Raw genomic sequence first — 27240 nt, forward strand, 5'->3', positions numbered from 1 at the left:
AATTCTATTACTGAGAAATGCAATTTGGACTTTTCTCACTTAAAAAATGCTTAGAAATAGAGGCTGCCATATTCCATCCTACAACAGTCTTGTATATGTACGATGCATTCTTAGGATATAAATTTTTATCATTTCCACGATTGGTGGGATGGAATATCGTTAGAGTTGCCTTGTTTAAGTCCTTCCTTCTTTATGTCAAATGTTCTGCACATGTTTACAAACAATTATTTGCCCACCAGTAATGGAACAAATATTCCACAATTTATTTTTGAAGAGTGTGAGCATAAAACATTATCTTAAGCCTTTCAAAACATGTCAGAATATCCCCAATATATAGCACAAGTTCTCTTCAATTAAAAAAGAAATTTATTGTGGTCCAGAGAAGAAAAACAAAATAAAGCAAAACAAAGCAAAGTTATTTCTAGTTATTATACTTTAAATAAATTCATAGAGAATTAAACAATGAAAAGAAACTCTAGAAAACCTGAACTGTGGAAATGCATATTATAGTGCCTTGTTTGTTTGTTTAAGTATTAACTACTTAGACATAAGGTAGCTACTGTACCCACAGAGAGAGATTTCATCCTGCATCAAATAAACTCTTGGTATTAAACAGAATCTTGCAAGGAAAAATTTTCTCTATGAAGAATTTCCTTGTAGTTTGTTCCAAATATGATATTCTTAAACCTTCCTCATTTTATCAAAAAGATATTACGAAGGTGAAAATCTAATTTGCCACCCTTTTGCATTATTATTTTTATAGACAGAAAGGTTAAAGAAATTATGAAAACAATTTGCTTCCATGAGACGACAGGTGGCACCAGTGAAAGAGAAAATATGGTATTTACACTCAGATCTGTCCCTGTCCAAAGAAAATAATCAGATATCTGCTTTTGTGCTAGACACAGTAAATATCCAAGAGCTGTAGAAAATGGCTAGCTGAAAGCATGCAGAGAAGTTTAATCAGTAAGGGAAGAAAATCTCCTGTTATCAAAATGACAGAATTTTTACTATCACCTGGATACAATGGAATAACTATTAGATGTTGGAGTAGCGGGAGATTGTTATAATGTGTGGAATGGGAACATTATCACCTGATATTAGTGGTTATATGTGCTTTGCTCTGTACTAATCACGTCATAATAACCACTTGTAATTAAGTTTTCCTCTTTGAGTAGGGGAAGGAAAAATTTAGTTATGATGGATCCAGTTGAAGTACCCCAGAATGCATTGTACTTCATCATTTCTCTCAGTATTATGCATCTTTATTATCACTTCTTCCTCCAAAGCAGTTCATCACAGTGTAAAAAGAGTGCATAAAAGGGTACTGGTACTTCTTCATTCTTGGCATATATCCATTATAAGTGCCAAAGGCCAGCTAAAAAGTGCCCACCTATGAAGAACATTCACGGGAGAAAAGTGTGTTTCCTGTTACAAAGAGAATACCTGTAACAGTGAAATAAAATTAAAAAAAATAATATCTATACCTGGTCCACAGTGATCATGATACAGTGATCATCAATGGCCAATACAGAAAAATTAGATAAATCCTAGGATACCATGGCAGCTGACCATATCTGAGCACTCTCCTCTGCCTCTACAATTACTCTATCATCTAGAAATAGGATTATTTAAAAAAATATCATTTGTTTTTCTTTGAAAAACACTAAAATAAATTTCGTATTCATGCAGTATCCATACCTGGTTTCATTATATTTGGAATCCATCAGCTAATATAGCAGTGACTGCTTGCAGGTTTTCTGACAGATGTAGGAATTTCTGCTTTTGGGTTAGTTTTCTTCCCAGATATTCCATATTTTATTGGCTCATCATATTTTCTAACACTCCCAGCTAAGAACTTGATTCTTGACACTAATTTGCTGAAGTATGTCCAAATAAACTGTTCCAAATCTATTAAAGACTGTATCATACCAGGAAATACTAACCCCTCTATTTTGTATAATACATTCATAAGCAAAAGTAACAGATATATATGTTGGCCTTCACACACAGCTTTCATAATCCTGAAGGCATATATATTCTGAAAAATCTACTTCAAATAATGTAGATGAAAAATGACGTTAGGTCATATTTAAAAATATGGCCATTTCAAAACTCACAGCATTTTAGAGTCAAAGTGACCTCTAACAGAGCCAAGGTATCTTATCAAGGTTTACAACATGTACTGATTTAGTTATATTTCCCTTTTTAGTCTGAAAGCATCTTCAATGCCTTCATGTTGGATGACATTCCACTGTTTGCCTGCTTTTTCCATTAAGATACTTCAGATTAAATAAAGTTGGTCTCCTTTTAGAGCAAGGCCTGTACTTCCTAAACACTTTATATATTTGGTCAAAATTCAGTACATTCCTTCCTCCCTACGTCACTGCTTACCAAGTGTGAGGACTGTAGTATATCCAAGGCTCTTATATCAATTCTTTTAACTAGAGGACATATGTATCTCTTCAAAAATTATCCACTTCAGATGTCTTAATTTCTATCCTATTATTTTTTTTTTTTTTTTTTTAATTTGCTTAAATGTACTGCTTGGTGTTTTATAATTGGGGCATAAAACTCGTTTCATGCAGTTCAAAATGAGCCTTCAAAGAAGATATCACAAATTAAGTCCAATTAACTGAATTCCCAAATCTTCTGTCCTTGTCAGCATATACCCACATTCCAGAATGATGCCATTGTTTTGTGTGTTTGCTCTTCCAATTCTTTGATTAGAGCCCTTCAAATGTTACATATAAACTTCTACAAAGGCACACATATGAATAACCTTATTAAAGTGACATATGCATTCATGAAAATCTGAGGTATCTCACCAAATTGAATGTGAGAAACAGATACAGGCATTTTAGAAAATGCTGGTCGTCAGAAAAACAGTAAAATTCACTTTTCAATAAACAGGCTTTTGTTTTCAAAAAGGCTAGAAGATTAAATTAAATTAAAAGGGGTTCAAAGGCAAGGACATAAATCATTGATTGACCACAAATTGTCCCCTCTGACCTTGGTGGATCATTTTGCATGTTATGCTAAGTTCTCTGCAGAAAGCAAGCCACATTGTGAATTAAGACAACTGCCAAGCACCTCTCATTTTCAGTCCAAAAAACTTGCCCTGCTAGTCTCCTCCAAATTTAACCACTATATCTTGTGCACCAAACCTGACTTTTAAAAAAGATAGTAACATGATATTATTTTCTATATCTACAGACTATTTTCTGTGTGGAAATATTGCAAATAACATCCATTGCCTCTATTATTAGTTGCAGCAATTTCTTGTTTGAAAGTGTGATATTTCCCTCTATCATTTCTTCCACAGGATTAAAAAAATCTAAAAAGAAATATTTGACTTACAACTAACTGGAAACTCAAGACATACAACCACTGGTTTAGACTAGGATTCTTGTGCTCCAGTGTTATATACATATTACTAAAAAGCAGGAAAATTTACAGAAATCCTTTTTACTGAAAAAAAAAAAAAACAACCAAAACAAACACAACAAAAAAAAAAAACAAAAAAAAAAAAAAAACACAAAAAAAAAAAAAAAAAAAAAAAAAAAAAAAAAAAAAAAAAAAAAAAAAAAAAAAAAAAAACCCCCAAAAAACCCCCAACAAAACAAAACAAAAAAAAAAACCCAAACAAATAAAAAGAAAACAATCACTAATATTTTTAAAAACCCTTGTTGGAGATTTACCAGGATCTTTAAAGAGGATGTATGTTCTTCCACACTGGTGATTAGTGAATAGTAGCTGGAACTTTAAAAATACACCAAAAATCTCCACTGGCAGAGGCACACATTCAAAAAAAGTCCCAACAAAACTAAACTAAGAACAAAAATGAGGGAAATATGACCTTTTTCTTAAAAAAAGGAACCTCAGGCAGTTCACCTGTCACTTCTGACCTGGCTTCATTAAGGCCTGAGGACCTGAGGTGCCTGACAGAGGATACTGCATGAGGATACCTTCTGCAGGTACCTCAAGCACGTGACCAGGACTGAAAGAAAATGCATACAGAGAAAACACTGGATGAACTACCTGCACACACAAGAGCATGCAGTTACTCTGCTATTATTAGGGTCTAAGGTCCAAGTTTACAAGAGCTCTGTCAGTGCCCCTGAGAAAATTCCCCTATTCTCCTTGGTAGTACATATACTTTTAAACACCCTCAGGAAACGCCAAAATAACACTTAAAAGAAATTTTTTTGGCAGTTAGCATACTATTCAAGATTGTGTTTTGAAAAACCTTGAAACACCAAAGCAGAATAGCAAATACATCAGAACCAACAGAAAGCCCTTGAGAAAGGTTTCCTTCTTCCCCTTCCCCTCTACCCCTAATCCCTTTTAGACTTCTGAATTTGTTTTGCTTCAATTTTGGATTTTGTTGGTGTTCTCTTTGCATGTTTTATTTAGTGTGGCTGGGGCATTAGGAATGCACTAGGAAGAACTAAGCCATTTTAGATGGGCACTATCAAAAGGAAGTGTAAAGCAAAGTTGACAATCATTAATTTTTAAATTATGACAGGGGCTTATGCTTAGTAGCTTTGTGAAAAAAAACCATAGAACTCAAGCTGAGAATTGAATATGACGTTTGCAAGAGACTTGATGAGAAAAATAGACTCAAAGCTAGCAACTAATAGGAATTATAAATGTTCCCCTATGTATAAATGTACTAGATAAGCATAGTCACACAACAAGCTGACCCGTTGGTGCCTATTCAGAAAGTATTCCAAGTAGACCTTGTTAGTCTACTCAAACTGCATTCAACCCCTGACAGAGCTTTTGTTCCACCATAATTTTTTGTTGTTGGTTTGTGGTATGATCTTGACCCAGTGATTACTGTCTGTAGTCACCGTCTGGCCCCAATCCCTGCTGCAATTTAAGCTATTTCTGCTGAACCAGTTTCAAAGGGCTATGAGTAAGGAGATGCACGAAACTGCCATCCCTTCTGATCTCCCGGTCTCTCTTAAGGGAATATCACATCTTCTCAGGTAATTGAATACAGGAATGCATCTGTAATCTCAGATGGAAGGCAACAAGAATCCTTTCATCTGCTTGTCTATGTCCTAAATCTTTTTGCTTTTTTCCTCTCTTCTTATTTAAAGTGTTAACTAGTATTTGTTTATAATTAGCTATGAATGTGCTTTCCAGTAACTTTCAAGTGGAGCCAGTTTTTTTTTCTTTTTTTTTTTTTTCAACAGATACAAAGCCTTTTCAATGACTCATTAGAGCTGTGTTGCTATAGTTTTGAGAATTTCTATTTACACTGAAAAAAGATCCAAGTAGATTTGTATGGCTTACTATCGGGTAAATTCATACTAAGAAAACTTTATAAGATAGTAAAGCAGGATTTCTTCTGGGAATCCTATCAAGAGTCTTACATCCTTCTGTACTTCCTACAACAAATTCATAAAAGGTCGTCAGCATGAACTTGTTCCCCCTCACCCCTTTCTAAGATTTCTAAGTAAGAAAATGTTTAAATAGAACATTTAAATTTAAACATTTAAATTTCCCAAATTTCTTGAAGATAACTTGGGACAGAGCATCCAATATGCTGAACATTTTCCTAATGTTCACCTAATGGTGTTGTTCCTTCTTTTTCAACACCAATGATCAGTTAAACACATAAATATTTATATTGATTCCAGCCAATTATACTTCATTATGATGTTATACCCTCACACAACAGGAATGCAAATTACGTGCTAGCTCCATAGATTGTGAGCAAGATTTATAGAAGCACAGCTAAAAACCTCATGGAATATGCAAGGCAGAAACTTGAACTTCCTTAAAAGTGTAAAAATAAATAATACTCTATAAAAGGAGATTTACTTTTGAATCAGTATTCATCAGCAAGTGGTCCAGCCACACTGCCGAAGCTGGAGAAGGCAAAGGCAAGGACTGAGAGAATGAAGAAGGAGAAGACTGGGTTTGAGACTAACTAAGGAACTTGAAGGTACACAAGTTCATGTGACCTGATGAGATTCATCTATGTATGAGGAAATGGCTAAGCCACCATCCATCATATTTGAGAAATTATGGCTGTCTGGTGAAGTTCTCAATGACTGGAAAAGTGGAAACACAATTCCCCATTTTAAAAAGGTAAATAAGGAAGATCTGGGAAACTACAGCCAAGCAGTCTCAAGTCAGTGATGGGCAATATCATAGAGAAGATTATCCTGAAAACTGTGCTAAGGCAAAAGGAAAATAAGGAAGTTATTGGTGACAGCCAGCATAGCTTAATATAAGTGCAAAGACTGCCTGACAAATTTGGTGGCATTCTATGATGGGGTTTCAGTGTTGGTGGATAAGGGAAGAGTACTGATATCATCTGCCTGAAATCATACGAAGCATTTGACACAGTCCCACATGACATCCTTGTCTCTCTGAAGAGACATAGGCTTAACAGATGGGACACTGGGTGGATAAAAAACTGGCTGATTTTGCACTCAGAGACTTGTGGTTAACAGCTCAATGTCCAAGTAGGAAGCAGTGACAAGTGGCATTACTCAGAGATTGGTTTTGGGACCAGCACTTTTTAACAGCTTTGTCAGCAACATGGACAGTGGGATTGAGGGCACACTTGGCAAGTTTGCTCATGACACCATACTGTGTGGTGCAGTCAACACCACAAGAGCTTTGTGGTGTTGGGAAGAGATGCCATCCAGAAGGACTAGGACAGGCTTGAGAGGTGGGCCTGTGTCAACCTACAAAGTTCAACAAGGCCAAGGGCAAGGTCCTGCACCTCAGTAAGATCAATCCTAAGTACAAACATAGACTAGGTAGACAACGGTTTGAGTACTAATGAGGAGTAAGACTTGGGGGTTGATGAGAAGCTCACCATCACTGGGCAATGCATGCTCACAGCCCCAAAAGCCAACTGTGTCGTGGGCTGCATCAAAAGCAGTGTAGCCAGCAGGTCAAGGGAGGTGATTCTATCCCTCTACTCTGCTCTTGAGAGACCCCACTTGGGGTACTATGTCCAGCTCTGAGGCCCCCAGCCTAAGCAGGAATCTTTTGGAGCAGATACACAGAAGGTGATAAAAAGGATGGAACATCTCTTCTATGAAGACAAGAGAGAAGGCGGCTTTGGGGCCACCTTACAGCAGCTTTCCAGTACCTAAAGAGAGTTCACAAGAGAGCTGGTGAGGAACTGTTTACGGGGACATTTAGTGATAGGACAAAAGGAAATGGCACCAAACTGAAAAAAGGTACAGTTACATTAGATACAAGGAATAAATCCTTCACGGTGAGGGCAGTGAGACCCTAGAAAAGGTCGCTCATAGAATTTGTGGATATCCCATCCCTAGAAGTGTTTAGCGCCGGTTGGATGGCGCCTTGACCAACCTGGTCTGGTGGAAGATGTGCCTGTCCATGGTGGATGGTTGGAACTAGATGATTTTTAAGGTCTTCTCCAACCTAAACCATTCTATGATTTGTCAGCCTTTGAAGGATGACATATTCTGTCAGCTGAATAGAGCAAGAGAAAAGTGGGACCCAAAGCCAACATTTAGAAAAAACCCAAAACATAACAACCACCAAAAAATCCCCAGCAAATCACTCCATCATACTTAGTTATGTATTTTTAGCAGCTACTCACTGTAATAATGTCATGTCACATTCACAGATGTAAAATGCATTGTATTTTGTGTGCAGCTTTGAGCTCCTCACTGCTTAAATCCTACACAGCTTAAAGGTCTCAGGTCAAGACTAGGCAGGAAACAGATGAAGTTAAACAGCATACCAATGACTAAATATACGTCTTGAGGTACAGTAAAGATCCAGCAAAAGAACTGTTCATCTGTGAGACTGGGCTTCACAGTGCTGAAGAACATGTGCAATTGTCATTAGGGTTCATGAAAGGACCTAAGTGCTCTTAAGTTTTAATGTCCTCTTATTTTTTATACTCCATCCCAAGACCTACGTCACAAAAGAAATCTTATTTGATTACATTTTTACTAGAGAACAGATTAAAAACGTGAATTTTCTGCCCTCCCTAACTATCCACAAGGTTATTACTATTTTTTTTCAGAAGGCACATTTTTCAGAGTCTTTTGAGTTGGATGACTTGTATCATGCTATTGTGATACTCACACATTGATCTGCTCTCATGTGATGACAAAATACCTTTTTTAAACTCTACCACACCTGTGCTGTCTGAACCCACTGTGATGCCTACAAAAATGATTAGATGAGGTCCTGTGCCAAAGGCACAGAACAGCTGACAGACTCAGTCTAAAAGTTTGGTCTTTCATGGACTTTGAAGTAAGGTAAGACTAATTCAGTGAAGCCTGTCTAGTGCTGCAAATGCAACACAATCCAAATTAGGATTATTATGTATAAATGCACACCAATGGAGGTGCTGACATCTGAAGTAGGCACAAGTTTATATCATGCTGATGTTAAACTATTTATCAGCATTAAGATGTCAGTATGAGATTAAAAAATACTTTCAAGACTCAAAGAACAAGTTTTAAAAGCTCCTTCAATAATTCAAGAAGAAGAATACTAACAGAAAAATGTAAACATTCATAAAATTAAACTGCTTAAGTTGAATTCCTGCATCCTTTGTTCTAGTGAGTTTATGTTGCATGCCCTTCATATTCTTCCAACATTTTCTTCTCAAAGAAAAAAAGCATTTTCTAGATCTTAGTTATGAGTATATTTTGGTAATCATAATAATATTTAAAGTGAGTGTCTCCACATAAATTACTAATATTCAACCTCTTAATGTTCCGTGCAATTTTTCAAAGAAAAACAAAACCACTTTTATTCATATATCTTCCTAATCATGTTTCAGTCATATTTTCCTCAAATTATTTTTAGAAAAATTATGAACTACTGCTATGTTCTTCCTTATATTAATCAAATCATAAAAACAATATTTAAAGAAAATAGAATCTGCAAAATCAATCATTCTTGGTTAGAAAAGGCCAGAATTAAAGTTACTCTAGCAGCACTCATTTTGCAATCACCTACAGTATTTCTGGAGCCAGGAACTTAACCCAGACATCCAAGATTCAGTCTGATGCTTTAGTCTCATCCGCAATCCATCATTTGATGATGCCCAGCCTTTTGCTACTTGACCTAATAGAACAAGTCATGACCAACTATCTGGTTGCAGCTAGAGCGATAAACAGAACTCACTGTGATTTACACATTCCTTTACTAACAGTTTGGAAACTGGGTTCCTGAATGCTCTTCCAGGCAAAAGAAGGAGATGGTTACAGACAGTTCAACCAACAGAACAATTTTAGCATCTTTATTCTGTAAGATCATGCGGATGTGACTAGAACTTAGGTCTGGAGAAGAGTCTATACTCTTGGGATCAGCAGAACAAAACCTGGTGCTGGTATTCACTTACAATAGTAGAATCGCAGAATTTTGCGAATTAAAATGAGAAGGAACCAAAAATTGAATGATTACCCTGTGGTCCAAAACTTAAAATCACACTGGAAGAATTCTTACTGCTTTTAAATGAACTAGCCAAACATCAGAATTTTTTGGTTTTACCTCTGCAAATAATGCTTGTACTTCTCCTGTGGCATGTTTTCTCTAAAGTCTAAAGCTAATTATATTGGCTTGGCTTCTTCATATGATGTAGGATGATTTGCTCAGATTTGAAGTCCACTACATTTTCAAAATTTATAGAATCGCAGTGGAAAAGCTGAGACTTCAACATATTGAATCTTCCCATCTCCCAAACAAGACTTATTACTCTGAGGGAATGATGGTTGCTGCTACCTCCTGCCTTAAGTTTCCTGCTTTATAGAGCTGACAAGAATGCACAGCCTGGACAGCATCCCAACAGCAAACACCCAAAGACTGCTTTTCACTGCAAAGTTAACCACAGTTAAAACCTGGGGACTCCGAATCATTTGTGGCTCATGCACACACAGCTCTTCAACAAGAGCTGGCTAACCTGTCCAGTGGGGACAAGGTTAAAGGATTACTAACTGCTAATGAAATTCCTCTACAAACTGCATGATAATTAATACCCTCAGTATCTCCCACTGTCTTGTGTCAGATTCATTTTCACCAGGAAAGGTAGTGATTTCCTAACCTTTCTAAACTGGTGGCTATGATCTCTCATCTCTTTGCATCCCTATCTACCCATAGCTACATATGGAACAATGGAGACGAGGTTCCCAAATAAGTGCTTTGCTTTCAACCTCTCTCATTCAACTTGTGATAACTTGTGGCAAATAACTCCAAGACAGAAAATGTGACTATATATACTATATTGAGGACATGCAAATTTAAAGTCTTTCTGTTTGGTATGAATAAATTTTAATTGGAAAAGGACAATTGCACTAAATTTCACCGTTATATAAACATATTAGAAATGCTTAGATAAATGGTTATAAAAAACTAAGTAAGAAACGAAATAATTTTGAACAGTTTTGTATTTTCTGACAACTTTTCTTCAATATCCTTTTTTGAAATAGATTTTACACTTCCTCCCCCTCCTCCCTTTTGAAACCATATGGCTACGGAGAAGTTCAGAAAAAAAATTTTGACGTTTGTAAGAACAAGAGAATCACATCAGACATTTGGTGATTTGATGTGATAGCAGCGTGTGGACCTCAAAAGAGGACATGAAAAGAAAACAAGGAGAAAACATGGAAGAAAACAAGAGAACCTGGAAGAACAGAAATTATTTTGTTGGAGGTTCTGAAGCACATAGGCCCTCAAAAATCCAGAGCATAGGATAAATCATGCTTGCCAATATCCACTAAGCCAATGTAGAGGGGAGAGCACAGCTAATTTAACCTTCAGTTAAGTATATTGATCATTTTAAGAATGATCATGAAGTCCCTCAAAAAAGGACTGGCATCCTATCACTAATTTGCATACTTTAATGCACATGCTGATTGTTTAGCCTAATGACTTGGATAGCAAGGCAAATACTGAACAGCTCTCATCATGCATACCACTACTGTTTCCATTTAAAAATTTCATGATTCTGAACACATTCTTGCTGCTTCCCCTTCTTTAGCTTCCAAATGAAACCATCTTTACAGTCAAGTGATATATTAACCTTGTTTCGTCTCTGATGAAATTAATAAAAGTGTCAACATTAAAAAAATATTTTTGTATTAATACACTATTAGCAACAATCAGCTAGACTAGTTGTAGTAACATAACTCAAAGGTATCTAGCTGTGTGCAACAGCAACTATTCTTATAAAGCATTGCCTTTCTAACCCCTTGCCAAAGATATTTAATTTGGTGTCCAAGTTTTCTTGCCTATGGGAAAACCATTTTCCATTTTAGCTGCTTGCAACATGTATAAGGGAATATGCTGTAAGTAACTAGCTACTTTGAACTTTTGGGTCCCATTACGCACACAAGTTATCTACTCTGAAAAGGCATCATATAAACATGCCCAAATTGGTTCAACCTTATGAAAATGCTTTTCATCTGAGTTATAAGTTAAAACTTTTTTTGACTTTAGAGAAACTGGAACTTGAAAAGATAAAAACGTAAAGCTTGATTTTCTTTGCCCAGAGCATATGTTATACAAACAAAATCCCCAAAAGGTGCCAAGACTTGTCCCTCTGTTTTTCTAAACGATCACGTTGCAGTCTAGCTGAAAAGACTCATCGATTATGTCTACACAAACAACAAAAGCCCTTAGAAAAAATATCTAGATCAAAAGCCTGTCAAACACTGAACAGGAAAGAGAAATCCTGCTTTAAACATGGCCTCTTTCAAGTCAGAATTCAATCCATGAAGTAAAAACAAAGGATTTCATAATGAAAGGTATTTTAAATTACTTATTTTTGGAACTTAACCAGGGATTCTTTTTTTTTTTTTTTTGCTATATGTTAGCCTTTGTCTTTCTTACATTGGGACAGAATTCTGCATAATATGGCCCCTACTTTTTTTAAAAAAAATGTGGAAATTGTTTAGTCACACTTTACTGTGTTCACAACACACATTTCCAATTATTTTCATCAAAATGAAACAGTGATATTTTACTGACATTATGGGTCCCTCCTTTTGTCAAACCACCCAACAATTTGACACTATTAATATGGAACACAGCAAAGCTCTTTATAGATGAGATGGATATCCTTTTTTCTTTTCTTTTTCCTCAGTCTCTCAAACTACAGACACCGTAATCACAAGGAAATTGCATATCCTTGCAAAAACCAGGTCACTATACAGTGCATATAAAATTATATTCTGGAAAGTATATCCAGAAATCATAAAAAAATGTATAAAGTTAGATGCTTTAAAAAAAATTAGTTTCTAAAAAAAACCCCACAATTTTAACAAATTTACTGTCTGCTGAAACACAATCATATACTCATGGAATGGTTGGGTTGGAAGGGACCTTAAGATCATCTGGTTTGAACCCCCTGCCATAGTCAGGGACACCTTTCACAGACCAGGTTGCTCAGAGCTCCATCCAACCTGGCCCTGAACACTTCCAGGATAATACCCATGTGTGATTTCCTGCTCTGTTAATAGGGTTAGAATGACATGATTTACAGTATGCCAATAGTGATATCTTACATACAAACTTGTGATTGAATACTCCCTAGCTATACATAAAGACTATATATAAACCTAATGCAAAACACTTGATACATGTTCAATCATATCACTACTGCAATATTTGTATGCCATATACATTAGCAGAATCCAGTTTTAAATTCGTTCATACCTACTAGTGCTGGAGACACATCCTGTTTTGCCAGGTCTGGCTAGTAGACATTTGTCTTAGAAAACATCAGTTCATATTGATGATAAAAATATTGGTGTGCTCAATTGATTCCCTGTAACTGAGAGTCCTATAGCATGGATCAGTACATGAGAAGCCTGGCCCAGTCCCCTCCAACCCAAACCATTCTGTGATTCTATCGGTACTTCTCACTTATAACATTGGGATAGTTAGTCATCTTGGATAGTCTAATCAGGAAGATACACAAGCATATCTGACCAGCCTCCCAAATACAAAGCACATTCAGCTAATAACTATTTCTAGATATAGTAGCTCTTTAACACATCTCTAGGTATCGAATCATCACTAGAAACTGAATTTCACATAATCCGCCTGTTCAGGAGACAACAGGTCTGGCCTTTAATTATAAGAGGGAAATGTCGAAGCAGAAGGAGCAGCAAAATGTTAAAATTACATTGGTGGTACTCATCAGGGTATTTTAACCCTGATGCACTGAATTCTGACTTGTATTAAAAAGCAAATTGGTGAATGCAGAGTAGTATTTCAAGAGATCCTCTGACATACCATTAGTCAAAACCTAAAGTTATCTATATTTCCTTTATCTAGAATCTTGTCAAAGAAAGGTCTAGTAAAGCATAGTATATTATTTAACATGTTTTTCTACTAATACTCAGGATGGCCACTGATCCTGAATATTTCTAATATATTTTTTTTCTTGCAGTGTTAACCATTTATCACATCCAAGTATTTCATATGGATTTGCAGTTTATCTGGAAAACATTTAACTACTTTGGTTATGCTTATTCCATGTGTTTGGCGCATACAAAAGAATTATCTCATTGGAATGAAGTTAACGAAGCAGATCCAGCTTCAATAATTTTTCAAGGAAACAAAGGCTGTAAATTTGTTTTCTACTGGAATGTTGAACTTAGAAGATCACACACTCAAGCCAATAGCATTTGTCTTTCCTGTCATACAAAAGAGACTGAGTCACCTACAGTACAAGAGAATAATTTTGCAAATCTGCTAGAACTGTGTGGCATCTGATCAAACTAATCCATGACTTCTATGATGCCAAAATAAACAGTGTCTTTCCCACAACGTATAAACATTGTTCCCATAACTTTCCTTTGAAATGTCATGAAAAGGTTAAGTGACGTTTCATTATTTACCTTGACTAATGAATTGCTCCATGTTGTCTTTGAAGGGCTGTAGGTGCTCTTCTAGTGATAGCTGATAAACTTTTGCTGCTTCTGTCTCACATGCTGAAATTGAAGTAACAAATTAGTTTAGGATGACACATCATAGCATGGATCTGCATACATTAAAGACACTTTAAAGACACTTTAATTCATGCCCAGTGAAACCACTGGAATATATGCCTCAAAGACACTACAAGCACAAATGCTATGATAATAGAATCAGGAACAGCCATGCTCCCAGTAAAATATTTTTATATGCAGATAATTTGTGGCCAGCGTGTGAGTTGAAATAAGTGGTAGCAAAATTTAACAAAAGTACTCAATCGTTTTGAGGAAGAAAGACAAATTTAAGGAGTGGAATTGTATGAGAACAAAATTTAAATCTCACAGTCTAGGCTGTATTGATATACCTGGCTCCAGCTAATAGTGCCTGAAACAAAATAAGGTTCAGATGCAAAACCTACACCAAATAGTAGGAATGACCTTAATTTGGGGAGTTAAGCCAGATGAGGGTCTGATACTTGATAAAACCACAGATGTAGTGAAGAGTTTTGCATTGTTCAAAAGTAACAGTGCAAAACGGAAAGATTGTAAGAATACTGTACTCATGGCTTGAAGTCTGTGAGAGAACTTGAACAAGAACACCCTGCTACTTATTGGACTAAAAACCAAGAAAGAGAATCTGGAGCCTAAAGCAGTCCTGACACAAAGATTATTCATGGGTAAGGTGGTACCATCATACCACCAACTATCCAAGCTAATATAATTTGGGTCAAGAGATGACCTAGATTATTATTTCAGGTTAATGTTAAACTCCAATTTCCACAAGAAGGGAAATCTCTTTAGGCTGTGATAAGTTGCTATCATTCAACAGAAATTAATCCTGCTTGATTCTCCCTCAGAATTGCCAGTTCAAGTGCACACATTCCAATGCATTTCCTTGCTTACCCTCCAGGGTTTCTCTAGGAAAGAAGAATTATTAATATGTGTTTCAAGACAGAAAACTTGTTAAAGGCTTAAAAAATATTTTGAGGGAGCAGAAAGCACCATCCTAATATTTAAAAAGCACATATTCCAAAAAGCAGACTGAATCAAATAACTGGTAACTCCACACAAGTGGAGTAAACTCAGGGTGATAAAAACAATTAAATGTTAATTAATATTTTTTTAAGCTTATAGCAAAATAGAAAAAATAACAGCAGACTTTTAGGGGAAAGATAAACATGAATATGTCTACTTAGACAGATAACCTACTTATCTAACAGTATTAAAATGTTTTAAAAAATCTAACACCCCCCCCCCATATAGTAATATAATTATATAATGGGAGGCCCGTGATTTTTAAACAAATACAAATATTTGTGAATACATGTGAAATAGGGAAGTGGATCCAAATGACCACAGATTTTCTTACACCATATGACAGAAGAAGAAACAGAAGACTTATGTACTATACTGCAAAGGGAGATGTTCTGATGGTAATATATAGAATTTGGATTATTCTTTTCTCTTATGCAGAAATAAGTGTCAGAGCTGAAAGAGGAAATATAACCTGCCATACATAACATTTAATATCATCGAAATTCCACACCTTTTTCAAGAATATGGATTAAATATTTTTATACTCTCTTGAATGTCTGTAGCTTAGTTGATGTCTCAGCCAATGTGAGAGAAGCATATTATGAAGACTCATACCCACCAAAAATCTTAGCCCATACCCATTTCATCAAAACATGTAATACTGAGAGTAAAAATAAAACGTCTCTCCTCTAACTGTTCAGATACTGGAAGCTCTCCCATAGCTGATTTATTTGTGCACATATATGTGGTGGGAGAAAGGGTGTACATTTAATGATAGCTTTGTTTTCCAGTTTTTGGTGGAGTAATTTTTTTTCTTTTCTGCCCACACCCCTCCTGCTGTGAAAAGACTAAATCAATTATGTACAGAGGAAGAGCAGTTCAGGTCCATTTTTTTACCTTACTCCTGAATCACAAACATTGCATAAATAATTAAAATCAAAAAGAAAATATAGGGAAAACAATCAGCATCTCTTGCTGTAGGGAGATAAAATATTGTATGTAGCATACAGACTTTAAAAATTAAAAAATCCAGTCATTATTACCATATTAATGATTATTATGATGCTTAAACAAACTAGATCATCAGTTGCTTTCTTCATTAAGAAATTAACAGGCCTGTAAGCTCTTCTTAAGCTTCTCAATTCTCCAGGATCACCAAGACTGATATTGAAGTCTATCTGCACAATGTATTGGATATGCCTCTCATTTAATATTTTCTGTAATTTGTCATTAGAATATAAAGCCCCACTATCCATATGAGCCATTGCTATTCCTCATTGTAACCGAAGAACTTAGAATGTGATCAAATGAAAGTAGTACAAACAGCATTTTCTAGTATTTCTGCCCAAATGAAGAAATAAGACACTGAGTAAATGCTTGTGTCAGAAGGGTATTTAGTAACTTCTAAGCAACACGGAGCAAAACCATGGAGGAAAAAAAAAAGGCAACAGGATTTTTTTTTCAAACTTGAAAATATAGAAACTAAAAGAAAAATAAAAACAAACAAAAGCCTCAGACCCAACAATAAAAAGAAACAACCAACCCATTTAAAAAAAAGAAAAAAAAAAAGAAAAAAAAAAGAAAAAAAAAGGCAGCAAGCAGACTAATGAATTATCTTGGATGAGCAATTAACAGATCCATTAAGCTGTTTTTATTAACTCATTCAGAAACTACATAAACTACATACTTATTTATAGAAGTCTGCTAGAAGTCAAGTGGATTTTCAAGATAGTTTAAGATTTTTGAGAGCACACCTTTAATCGAGACTTGATAGACTATTTGTTTTTAAGCCTTTATGGAAGCTTGAAATTAATGTGAATTAATTTTCTGAGGTTCTGAGTACTCAGACTTCCACAGGAGATGTGCCTGTCCCCTCCTTGTCTGAAAACTATAGAACAGTATAATCACTGCTTTCTCAACTTCCTCAGTGCTTTCTGGATTCCTTACAACTGCAACCTGTGACTTGAAAAGAAAGTTTAGGCTTTATCTAAAGGAAACAATGATGGCCTCATCAAAAGACAAACTCTGATGTACCCAGATGCAAATACAGAAAGAGCTCTTAATTTTCTGTTATTTGTTTTTTTTTGGAATTGTAATGACTTAACACTAAGAACTGCTGAGTCTTCAAGGGCTTCCATAGACAGCTCCTTGTTTGGAGTTTTAAGGGCAGTACAAAATATGACTCACAGATTGACTGAAAGTCTGGCTTTAGTTTACATCTGGTTTAGGTTAGGAATCTGCATGCAGCATAGCTGCAGCAATTAACCCTTTCAGTGATAACTGAACAAACAGATAGAATTGTGGACGCACAGCTGTTAATGAGTAGGTAGATGTAAAGATTTAATTTGGCTAAAAACAATACTTGTTTCTGTAAAGGTAGGGGGTACAGTTAACTGGAGGACTGACCCAAACCACTACACTATTTTGCTATTAATTCTGAGTGATTTAGCATTTTTTTATAAAAGTCTGAAGGAATTTTTTCATTAGAATATACTTACAGATCACAGAAAAAAAATAAAGTTCTATTTCTTAGTTGGGAAATATATTCATTCACATCCACACATATCAAAACTATTGACAGAGAATGACAAAACCACAAACATTTCAATTGTCTCAGAACAAAATGCTTTTGATGATGCAATGATTTTAAACAATACAATTTTTCTTACTTCAATTCTCCAGCTCTGTCTTCTCTTGAAACTTGAATTATCAGTGTACAAGCACATTAAAATCTTTTTGGGAAAACTCTTAGGATACACTCTATTTCACCAAACTTTAGTTTTTTTTTTAAAGACAGATCACCAGATTAGACTCAAGGCCTTTCCTTAACTGGAAAATCTATCAATCCTTAAACTGCCCCTCTCCTCTTTTAGGAGAGGACAATCAAATTTAGAACAGCAATCCCTTCCCTTTCTTCCATCTGAAGTGGAGTCCTAAATGGCTTAAGGCTGCTCAAGTTTGTTAACTGAAGTTACAATTACTACCATTCTTGCTTCTGATCAAGAAGTGGCATTGAAATGTTGCCAGAGTCTTAGATCCATAATCAGAACTGTGATGAAATACAGTCTTGAGGCTATGAAAAGATACAAGGATACATGTGTGTGTGAGAGAGAGGGGAGTAATTAAATTCTGCATTTTTTAAAATTTTAGTCTTAATGAATATTACTTATTAAAGAAGTAATAGTGGATGCAATCCCTGCATCCCAGACAGAGATTTGGCCATGATGAGCAAAATTCCATCTCCAGCTACAGCTCGACTGAACTCTCAGGGTTGGGAACTCTTTCTAGGTGTTGAGGGTAACCTTTACTGAGGCAAGAGGAATAATTAGCAAGCCTATTGCTGTCCAACTATCTCAGTTTGCACACTGACACCAGTCCAAATACAGCTTTTTAAAAGCCTTTTTATTGCACAAGATGGTACTTCCTATGCTCTTATTCACACATCGGGTGTTTAACATAGGAGCACAGAACAGCTCTACAGCTAGCAGCTCCAAACTGAATAGGTAACTTTAGGTGACTGTAAGAAGCACCGAAAAAAATAGGGAACGTGTATTTTTCCAAGATACTCTGGGCCTTTTCTTGGAACATACTTTTAAAATACAAAATGTTCTGCAAATGCTTAACACTTTATAAACATTCTCAGTCACATTTATTCCAAATCAGGGAGATGTACTGGGCCACACAGCCTAGCTTCTTTTGGATGGAGAATTTTCAATGAGTTGTAAACATTCAGAATAGGAAAAGAAAGCATCACTACAAAAATAATGTTTAATTTTATCACAATTATTTCTTGTAGTCAGTTTCCAATCAAATATATTAAATATGACATGACATGACATAAACAAGTACTGACTTCAACTCAGTTTCACAGCAATCTGCATTTCATTGCAGTATTAATCTCTTCTACTAGTCAGATTTACTTTTTGCCTGACAGTGTTTCTAATTCACTGAAGCTCAACTAAAAGGGAAAGTTTTGCAATAAGTGACAAGTGATGAATTAGTTTCTGATTAGCAAGAATAAACTTAATATTGTAAGACTAGAATGCTAATGTGTAGCCAAAGAATAACTTCTAAACATTTTTAACTTGCCATAATTCTATAACTCTCAATGCTATTCTAGTGCTCTAGTTCTTTCCTAAACTAAATACATCTTGAAGAATTTCATCCACATCCATTGTGCCTTTGGGCCACAGATCAAACATTTTCCTAAACCAAAATTTTAAGAGAATGTCAGAGCAAAGAGGGTTAGAATATTGATTGATTTAATACACGTTTTACTCATCTTTCTGCTCTATCTGGAACACTCTGAAGTGTCTAGAAAAACATAGTGATACTAAAAGTTATATAACAGAGGTCCTAATCAGTGAGTGTCACACACTGCTCCTGTGACCCTGGATGCCCGATTTTCTTTACATGGTGAGTTGATTTAAGTCATGTGGCAAGCACTAAAGTTTCTTCTGTGGAATGACACAGGAACAGAAGTCATTGCTTGGCATGACTGCATCAAGGAATGTTGCTGACAGCCAGGAGAGATCAAAAGCAGATCAAGTTGCTTAACAAACTGTATGTCACTGAAGTAAAAAAGGCTGAAGTGGGAATCCTGGAGAGCTGTGAAATCTAGGAGCAACAGATGGAGCCAAACTCACTTGATTTGTTAGTAAGAGGATCTACCTGTTCTTTGGTCTTCTATCTTACAAAAAACCTCTGGTATATAAATTTTATCCTTTGTATCTGCATTATTTAAAAACCCCAAGTTTCTACCTTACTCATCTTGGAACAGGCACATAGCATGATTCTAAACGTCTTTGGGACTTACACTTTTAATCCAAAATACTAGAAGAGATTATTTTCTTTTCTGAAATTTTACAAAATGCCAAGGCATAGAGTTCATACACTCGAAAATGGATAATAGCCTTGATAGTCAAAAGGGAAGAAAGCATAGAAGTTTGAACATCACGAGTCCTCTTTCTTTTTAAGCAGTCAGCATAATAACTTCAATACAAACATAAGCCCAAACTCCAAACTGCAGGTTAACGAAATTATTTTACAGAACCATGAAGATTATTTATATCTGCATGTACCTCTGTATACTACAGACATCTTTAGATGGAAAAATAGAGCAGTACTATAATGTACTGCTATCGTTACAGCTATGAAACTTTTTTTAAATAATAACTGTCCTCTACTTCATGGGCAATCTGTTGGGTTTTTTAAAATTTTATGAAAGGATCTTTCTGGAATGAAATTTACTTTTAAATAATGATCATGGAAAGTTTTCTAAGACAGCAACAAAATATCTGCAGAAGACTTTTCTCCCTGGGTGAACCAATACTTCCTTCCCACATTGTAATGAGCATCATCTCACTGCACGGTTTTCAGCGTATTTGAAACTAACATGAACAGAATACCCTTAAACTGTTGATACTGTCTGCATCAGCATTATCCACAATTTTCAGTTTCCCAGTGACAAAGAACAAGTCAAACACCCACCCTCACCAAATGGTGAAATTCACTCATTAAATTTGCCATCTAATTACTGATGAATCTAAGTCCAAGGTTACACATCTCCGTATAAAATTCTAATGTACTCTGGGCATTTATTTCTATGCATTTAAAGTCGGTGTTTCCCAGGAATGATAAATACTCATTTACTCATGCTGACTTCAAAAGAATAGGTTCATAATCAGAATTTTGTCAGAATTTTCTCAGCATCATACAACCCTCTTCCTTTTCAGGCATTTGATAAGGCACTTACTAGCTCAAATAACTCATAAGATTCCACATGTTCATTAGTAAATCTGGTAGCTTACTTTTAGTAAATGCAGAGAACAAGAACCCCTTTGAAGTAATTTTACGCATCCTGTTAAAGTTTGTACTCTATTTAGAAACTGTTGTCATTGAGACAGGCTATTCTCTCTCACTGAAATCATTACAACAATTAAGCTATCAGAATACACAGAAATTTTAGTGTTTTAGTGTATATATTTACTGTATTTAGTAAATTTAAGGTTATTTTAGTAAATTTTACTACTACTGCTCTTGTGATCATAAAAATTTTTAACACAAATGGTTTTAAATTTATATAAACACTTTGAGAAAGAAAGTCAACACAAAGCATTTTGCATATCTGGAGACTACTAAGAAGTCATGACTGATATTGCAGTCTGGTGTGGAAATTGTCACTTCATACTCAGGATAGGATGAAGCTACTGATGCTGTCCCCAAAAAAGTTTGTACCAAATGTAATAGGGAAAGAGCAATGGTGTTTATAGTTATTCTTCAGCTTCATTTACTAGAGAGAAGACTGACAACAGAGTCTTGAGCCTAAGGGTTGGATTGGAAGCACAGAAAGAATTCAGCTGCAATCTGCAGGCAGATGGAAGCATGTAATTTTCATTTTTACAGAACCTTTGCTTTGATCACTGCACAGTGTGAATTTATTCCACAAGAGATTTATGTCTGCATGCAAATTTCAACCTTGATGTGAAAATATTCAACTGTTCATGTACAAAACCCCATTTTTGGTGAATTTGTGAGGAAAAAAATCTGCCCCCATGTGTATTCATTAACATGCACCTGAATTCAAGTATCATGTTTTAATAAGACCTGAATATCTTTCTTCTACATGTTCAAGCTTTGATATCAACTCTGAGATTATCTGTAAGTTGCAAGAAGCATAGAAACAAGTTTTCATGACTGAATTGAGACTTTTGACCCCTAGATTGTTCAGGAGCCGTAAATGGATTATAATACTCTTCACTCCTCAGTGTCACACTAACTTTAATACAACTTTAAATACTAAAAATACTAAATAATTTAAATACTCAAAATAATTATTTTTTAAAAAATATCCAAACAGAAAGTTTGATAGGAGCAAGGTATGTCAGATATCATGTAGTAACTGTTATGTTGTTGTTGTAATAGAAAACCTTCCATTCTAGGTTACCCAGGGATTAATGGATTACCAAACCATTCCCAGGTCTCTAGAGGCATGGCATTTAAAAGCAGCAAGGCAACAGTAGTATCACTCCTAGATTTGTATCTCTCCCTCAAAGATTTATCCCAGTAAAGTAACTGACCAGTTTAGTGAACGTTCTTTGCAAAAGTATTGAAGATCATGTATCATTTGTGCAAACTATTCTTGCCTAACAAATGTAGTGCTTAGATCCCCATGTTAATAAGAAATATGTGATAAATGTTCTTCATTAAAGTCTAGCAAATATATCTTAAGTTTGCTGAAATAATTTAAATAAAAAATTTCATAGAGGAGAAAAAATACTTCCTTTGCACATTACTGTTCAATAAAGTCCAGATATTTCAAAAGTCTTTAACAATGTCATATATATTGTTTTATCTGCTAGATAGTATTTAGACCTGGTTATAAACCTTTTCTTTTTTTTAATCATGGACTTGGTCCAACAATTTGCAGTTATTTTTATGCTCAAAGACTTGAATTCAGTTTACACAAAGGGAAAACTAAATTAGGTTTTGGTTTGGTTTTGAAACAGAAGGTTTAACCTCACTGTTTTGATGGTTTTTAATTTAAAAACCTCTTACAGGTTATCTACAGAAAATTATGGATTATAACATAATGGTCATAGAAAAGGAAATTAAAGAAATAAACTAGTAACTGAGAAGTTAAAAACACACAAATGTTTTTACAGCATCATCTAATTTCTTGACATGACAAAAAACAAGAATAGAAGAGATAAAATGGTAACATAGAATTAGCACTTAATCTAGGTTCAGTACCTCGCAAATCTTTCTTCATTTTGCGGAGATCTTTTTGAAAATCATCAAACTTCAGTTGTGAAGCCTGGAAAAGATCTTGCGGATCCGGAAGAGGAAAGATGCATTGTTCCCTTCCAGCATCCTGACAAAACAAATGAACAGCTGCATAGTACTCATTTCAGTTCTGTGTTTTAGTATAAAAAAGTAAGCACAGAGAATATTTGTACCTATTTCTGCATCTCACCAGCACAAGAGAAAATTTAGTAAATTGAGTTGCTTAATCTGAATTTAGGAGTTGATTTTAATTTTCACTCACCTCATCGAAATTGCGCAAATAATACGAGACAATGTACGACAAAAGACTTCTGCTGTTGTCCTGCAGAGAAGAGGATAGAGTTTGCTGTGTTACTGAAACTCACAGAAAAAATAAAATTCAGAAAAGATAATTCAGATAAATGAAATATTTAGTGTATAAAAATACTTTGCTGGTTTGGTCGCTGCACTTGAAAAATAAAACCCCCAAACCTGAAACACATAAAAAACCCACCCAAACCTAAAACAAACCATACCCTGAAGTTCCATTTAATCATTAAAGAAATTGAAGAAAGAGAAAACACTTATGTAACACACTCCTGATTTTCTTAATTCTACCCAATTGCAAACTAAACCCTTACGTTCTGAAATTTCCCAAGTAGGAAGAGAGAAATTGTCTCTGGGTTTATGCATACAAGTTCTTTTGCAATACTACAACTATAACTAAAGCAAAGTTCAATTAAACAAAGAAAGCTTAATTTTATAAATAAAATTTAGGGGGCATGGGGGGGTGCATTGGGGCTTGAGGGAGCTTTTTAATTGCTTCCTCTCTGTAATCTCTCTAATGAAACTTCAGCAGAAAATCTTCCACTTGAAGATAATTTCTGATAGAATTAAATTTTCAGGTATTTTCAGAAAAGGGTTTTCTAAGAATTTTTCTGACTGATCAGTAGCAAATAAACTGAAAACATATCTTGCCACTGCAAGCTTAATAGTCACAATATTTCCAGCAAATCAAATACTGAAGTCTTGAGTTACCAAACTAAATTGAGGATTTAGCACCTCCACTGAGCAGAGCTCTAAAACTGGTGATGTCTTGGATCTAGGATCAATTTGAAGGTGCAGCTAGAGTTAACTGCCCTAAACATGTACTAAAGTGTCACTCACATCACCAGCTGCCTTGGTCTACCAAAGAAACTGGCATGCAAGAAGGAAGTTCCTCCATCCCTTTAAAAAGGCAAAAGGCTGACAACTCAGGGTTAATGGTCTGCTCACACAACCTAATCCAGCAGCTAAAAATGTATATTTAGTAAGGGACCAAGAAGGGAAACCAACTCTTTTTTTCTGCCATTTTCAGAATTGAAGATCCTGACAGTGACTCACCAGGCAGATGTAGGAACAATTTTAAGGCTCAAGAACTATTGCTATAATCTGTCACATTCAGATAAGGTTTTTCATTAGCCATAGAATCGCTAAAACTATTGTTTCCTTGTAAACAAAAGTAGATACTTGAATGCAATCCCAAAATGATTAACCAAAGTCAAAAAGTGCTGGTCACATACAAATTACAGTTTAGCACTGAGCGCGAGAAAAAACACTACTTATCATTCTCTTTACTGAGATGACCACATGAAACAAATCTTGAATCAAGAAGTCCTTTACTCAGGTGGCTGCATGTTTCAATGCTAAATATAAACTCTATAATCGTGGTGTACATAAAGAATGAATTTTGCGTTATCCCAAATGCTCTAGATGCCTATTTGATCATTTTCAGGAGTGACATTTTTCTCCTCACAAGTATTTTGAATCAGCATGGAACTCCTTCTACTTCCATAATAAACTTTTAACAGTAAGATCATAGTGATGCTTTTAATTACAAGAAAAGTTAGAACTATAAAGTGTACTGAAAGTCAAATGTACATCGGACTAAGAAGTAAAATATAATTTTAGGTATTTTTCTTTTTACAGTTGTGAAAAGAGATGGTTAATTTTCATAATTCTACAGAAATACATCCAACTCGAGAAGTGTGAAGAGATAAGCAGAGTTAATAGAAGTCCCTCCTACATGCCTTCATAAGCTTCACACCATTCACTCAGAACCAAAGTGATTTTCTAAGAATTTAACCTCCTCAGGCCTTCAGGAAGTCTCAAATCAACTTACACTGCTCTTTACATCTTTCAGTTTTGGCAGGATATCCAGTCCAAACCCATCAGCCTGTCCTCGTGTCCTGTTTCCACCATTCATGTAATTTCCAAAGGCAAGAACCAAACCCAGAACCCGCATAACTCCTGATTCATTCTTCAATGTCTAAAACACAGAGGAAAAAAATCTGTTTAAAGTCCCATTAATATTTATGGTTAATGAGAAGATTTGTTGGTGTTGTGTTTAGAAATAATACTTGTATAAAGACTCAGGTAAAGGAAGTTACCTTCTACTGCAAAACCTAGAAGTAGAACACTAATATGTAACTTTCTATGAATGGAGAATGTTATCTCCAAAATAGATGCTTAGAAAAAAATTAAAGAAAATCTGTACAGTATTACCACACATGACCTGTTGAGAAAAACAAATTAGTAATCCTTAACTGATATTTACATTGTGAATAGTATTTTTAATTTCAGAGAAAATTCATCAAGTGTTCATAAAACACTCAGACTGAACAATTAAAACACTTACTCAAATAAAAGATAGTAAAACATAAAACAGTTAAAACAGTTTTAAGTTATAAAAATGAAACCTGTATTTTAAAGCTATGTATTTGTTTTTCATGGGACTGCAAAATTCCAGTAATCTCTTCTGACTAGATACAACATTGCTATCTCTAGCTGATTTGAGATATCAGAAATATTATTGAGTTGCATATTTCTCAAGTCCAAGCAAACACAAAGTTAGCTGAACTGGCATTCCTTTGAAAAAGAGTGACAACAGTGACTGTGAAGACGTAAGATTCTGCTTTAACAAAAGACGACGGTGCACTATTTTCCAGAGACTAAAACACAGTGATGGCAAAAGCATTATATAATTCAGTAGCAAAAGCTACACTTAAAATTCAGGTAGATGTTAAAGTGCAATCATAAAATGTTCTATTCTGCTATCCTTCAGATTTTAATGAGTACTTTCAGTAAATAAAGTGAAATCTTTTGAAATATGAGTAAAGCTTAACAAGATTAAAAATCAGAAATTTACATCTATTCTTCCACAGAGCACAACCTACCTCACACAGTTTCTGTAACAATTCAAGTTTGCGACGGATTGAACCAATGCTTTCTGAAAATGTTGATTGGAACAGGATGCAAAAGACACGTTCTGAAAAGTTGGGAATCAGTGAGAGTTCATAGAGGAACCTGAAGAAGTGATTGAAGAAAATTATTTGAGTCACTGTCAGTAGGTACAGGCTTGGGGGAGGTTTATATATATTTTATTACAGCCGAGAAAGTTTTCTGAAGTGAGCAAAACTGCTCTATCGTAGAAATTTCTTACTGTTCTGGCTTATCCAAAGACTTGGCGTTTTCTTTTTCCTTGGATGCCTTGCTATGCTTTTCTATTTTTTCTAGTTCATCTGATTGTGCTCTCTGGAATAAAGGAAAAAAAAACCACAACAAAAATGCTTGTGACTAGTCAAATAACAGAGATAAATACACCCTTGTAACAAACCAAATTAATAGATTTTTCTTTTCTCTCAGCATCTGCTTACAGTAAAACTATAAGAGTCCACAAATTAATTTTAGATAGATATAAATAAATAGATATAAAGATATAAAGATATAGATAGATATAAATAAATAGATCTGATGGAGAATAGAATATCTTGGAAATAATAATACTGACTACTAGCAGTCTGCAAAATATTTACTCATTCAATGATCCACTCAGAAAATCTTCATTCCCTATTCCTTTTCTCTGCTCATTTATGAAGTGTTTGAATTGAATGATTCAAGAGGAGAATTGTATTTCTCTTCACAATTTCTCTTACTGCAATTTAAATTTTATTTGGGATTTGAAAACACTTCAGAAAAGAGCCACATTTGATTTATAATGGAACTATCATACATATAGTACATGAGAACTACTGCATAATTAACTATCTGGAATAAAATTGTTTTCATTTTTATCTTAAGAGAAAACCCCAAAACTTATAAACTGCTTAGTTTCTTGAAGAACTCTGTCGCACTCTGTAAAGTCTCTTTTTCAATATTCCAATCAACAGAAACAGAGCCTCACTTTTTTCTGTGCTCCAAGCTATGGTAAGTTTTTTGTTCCAAACTGTAGTACTGGAAAATGCAATGGCATGGAACGGAATAAAAGTGAAATGAAAATTTCTCCTGCTGACCCTTCTTTTGGCAATCATAGCAGTCTTCTAAAACTGCTATGAGATTCAAAACATTATTCTGCCAAGACTTTAAAAACAATGTATCTATCCTTATTCCTCTAAGAAAAAATTACACTCATTTTTTAACTTTCTCCACTACAGAACTTGAAGACAATGGTGTAAAACTA

General features: G+C 35.0%; 1 protein-coding gene across 1 annotated transcript in view; it reads right to left on the bottom strand.

Moving 5' to 3' along the window:
- The window catches only part of FMN2 (formin 2), a 151215-nt gene that overhangs the window by 33124 nt on the left and 90851 nt on the right, over window positions 1-27240 (bottom strand). The window contains 6 exon segments of the mRNA XM_066314421.1: window positions 13869-13961; window positions 22731-22851; window positions 23026-23085; window positions 24904-25050; window positions 25958-26087; window positions 26224-26315. Of these exon segments, the coding sequence (XP_066170518.1) occupies window positions 13869-13961; window positions 22731-22851; window positions 23026-23085; window positions 24904-25050; window positions 25958-26087; window positions 26224-26315 (643 nt within the window).

Source organism: Sylvia atricapilla, chromosome 3 (genome assembly GCF_009819655.1).
Source record: "Sylvia atricapilla isolate bSylAtr1 chromosome 3, bSylAtr1.pri, whole genome shotgun sequence".
NCBI lineage: Eukaryota > Metazoa > Chordata > Aves > Passeriformes > Sylviidae > Sylvia > Sylvia atricapilla.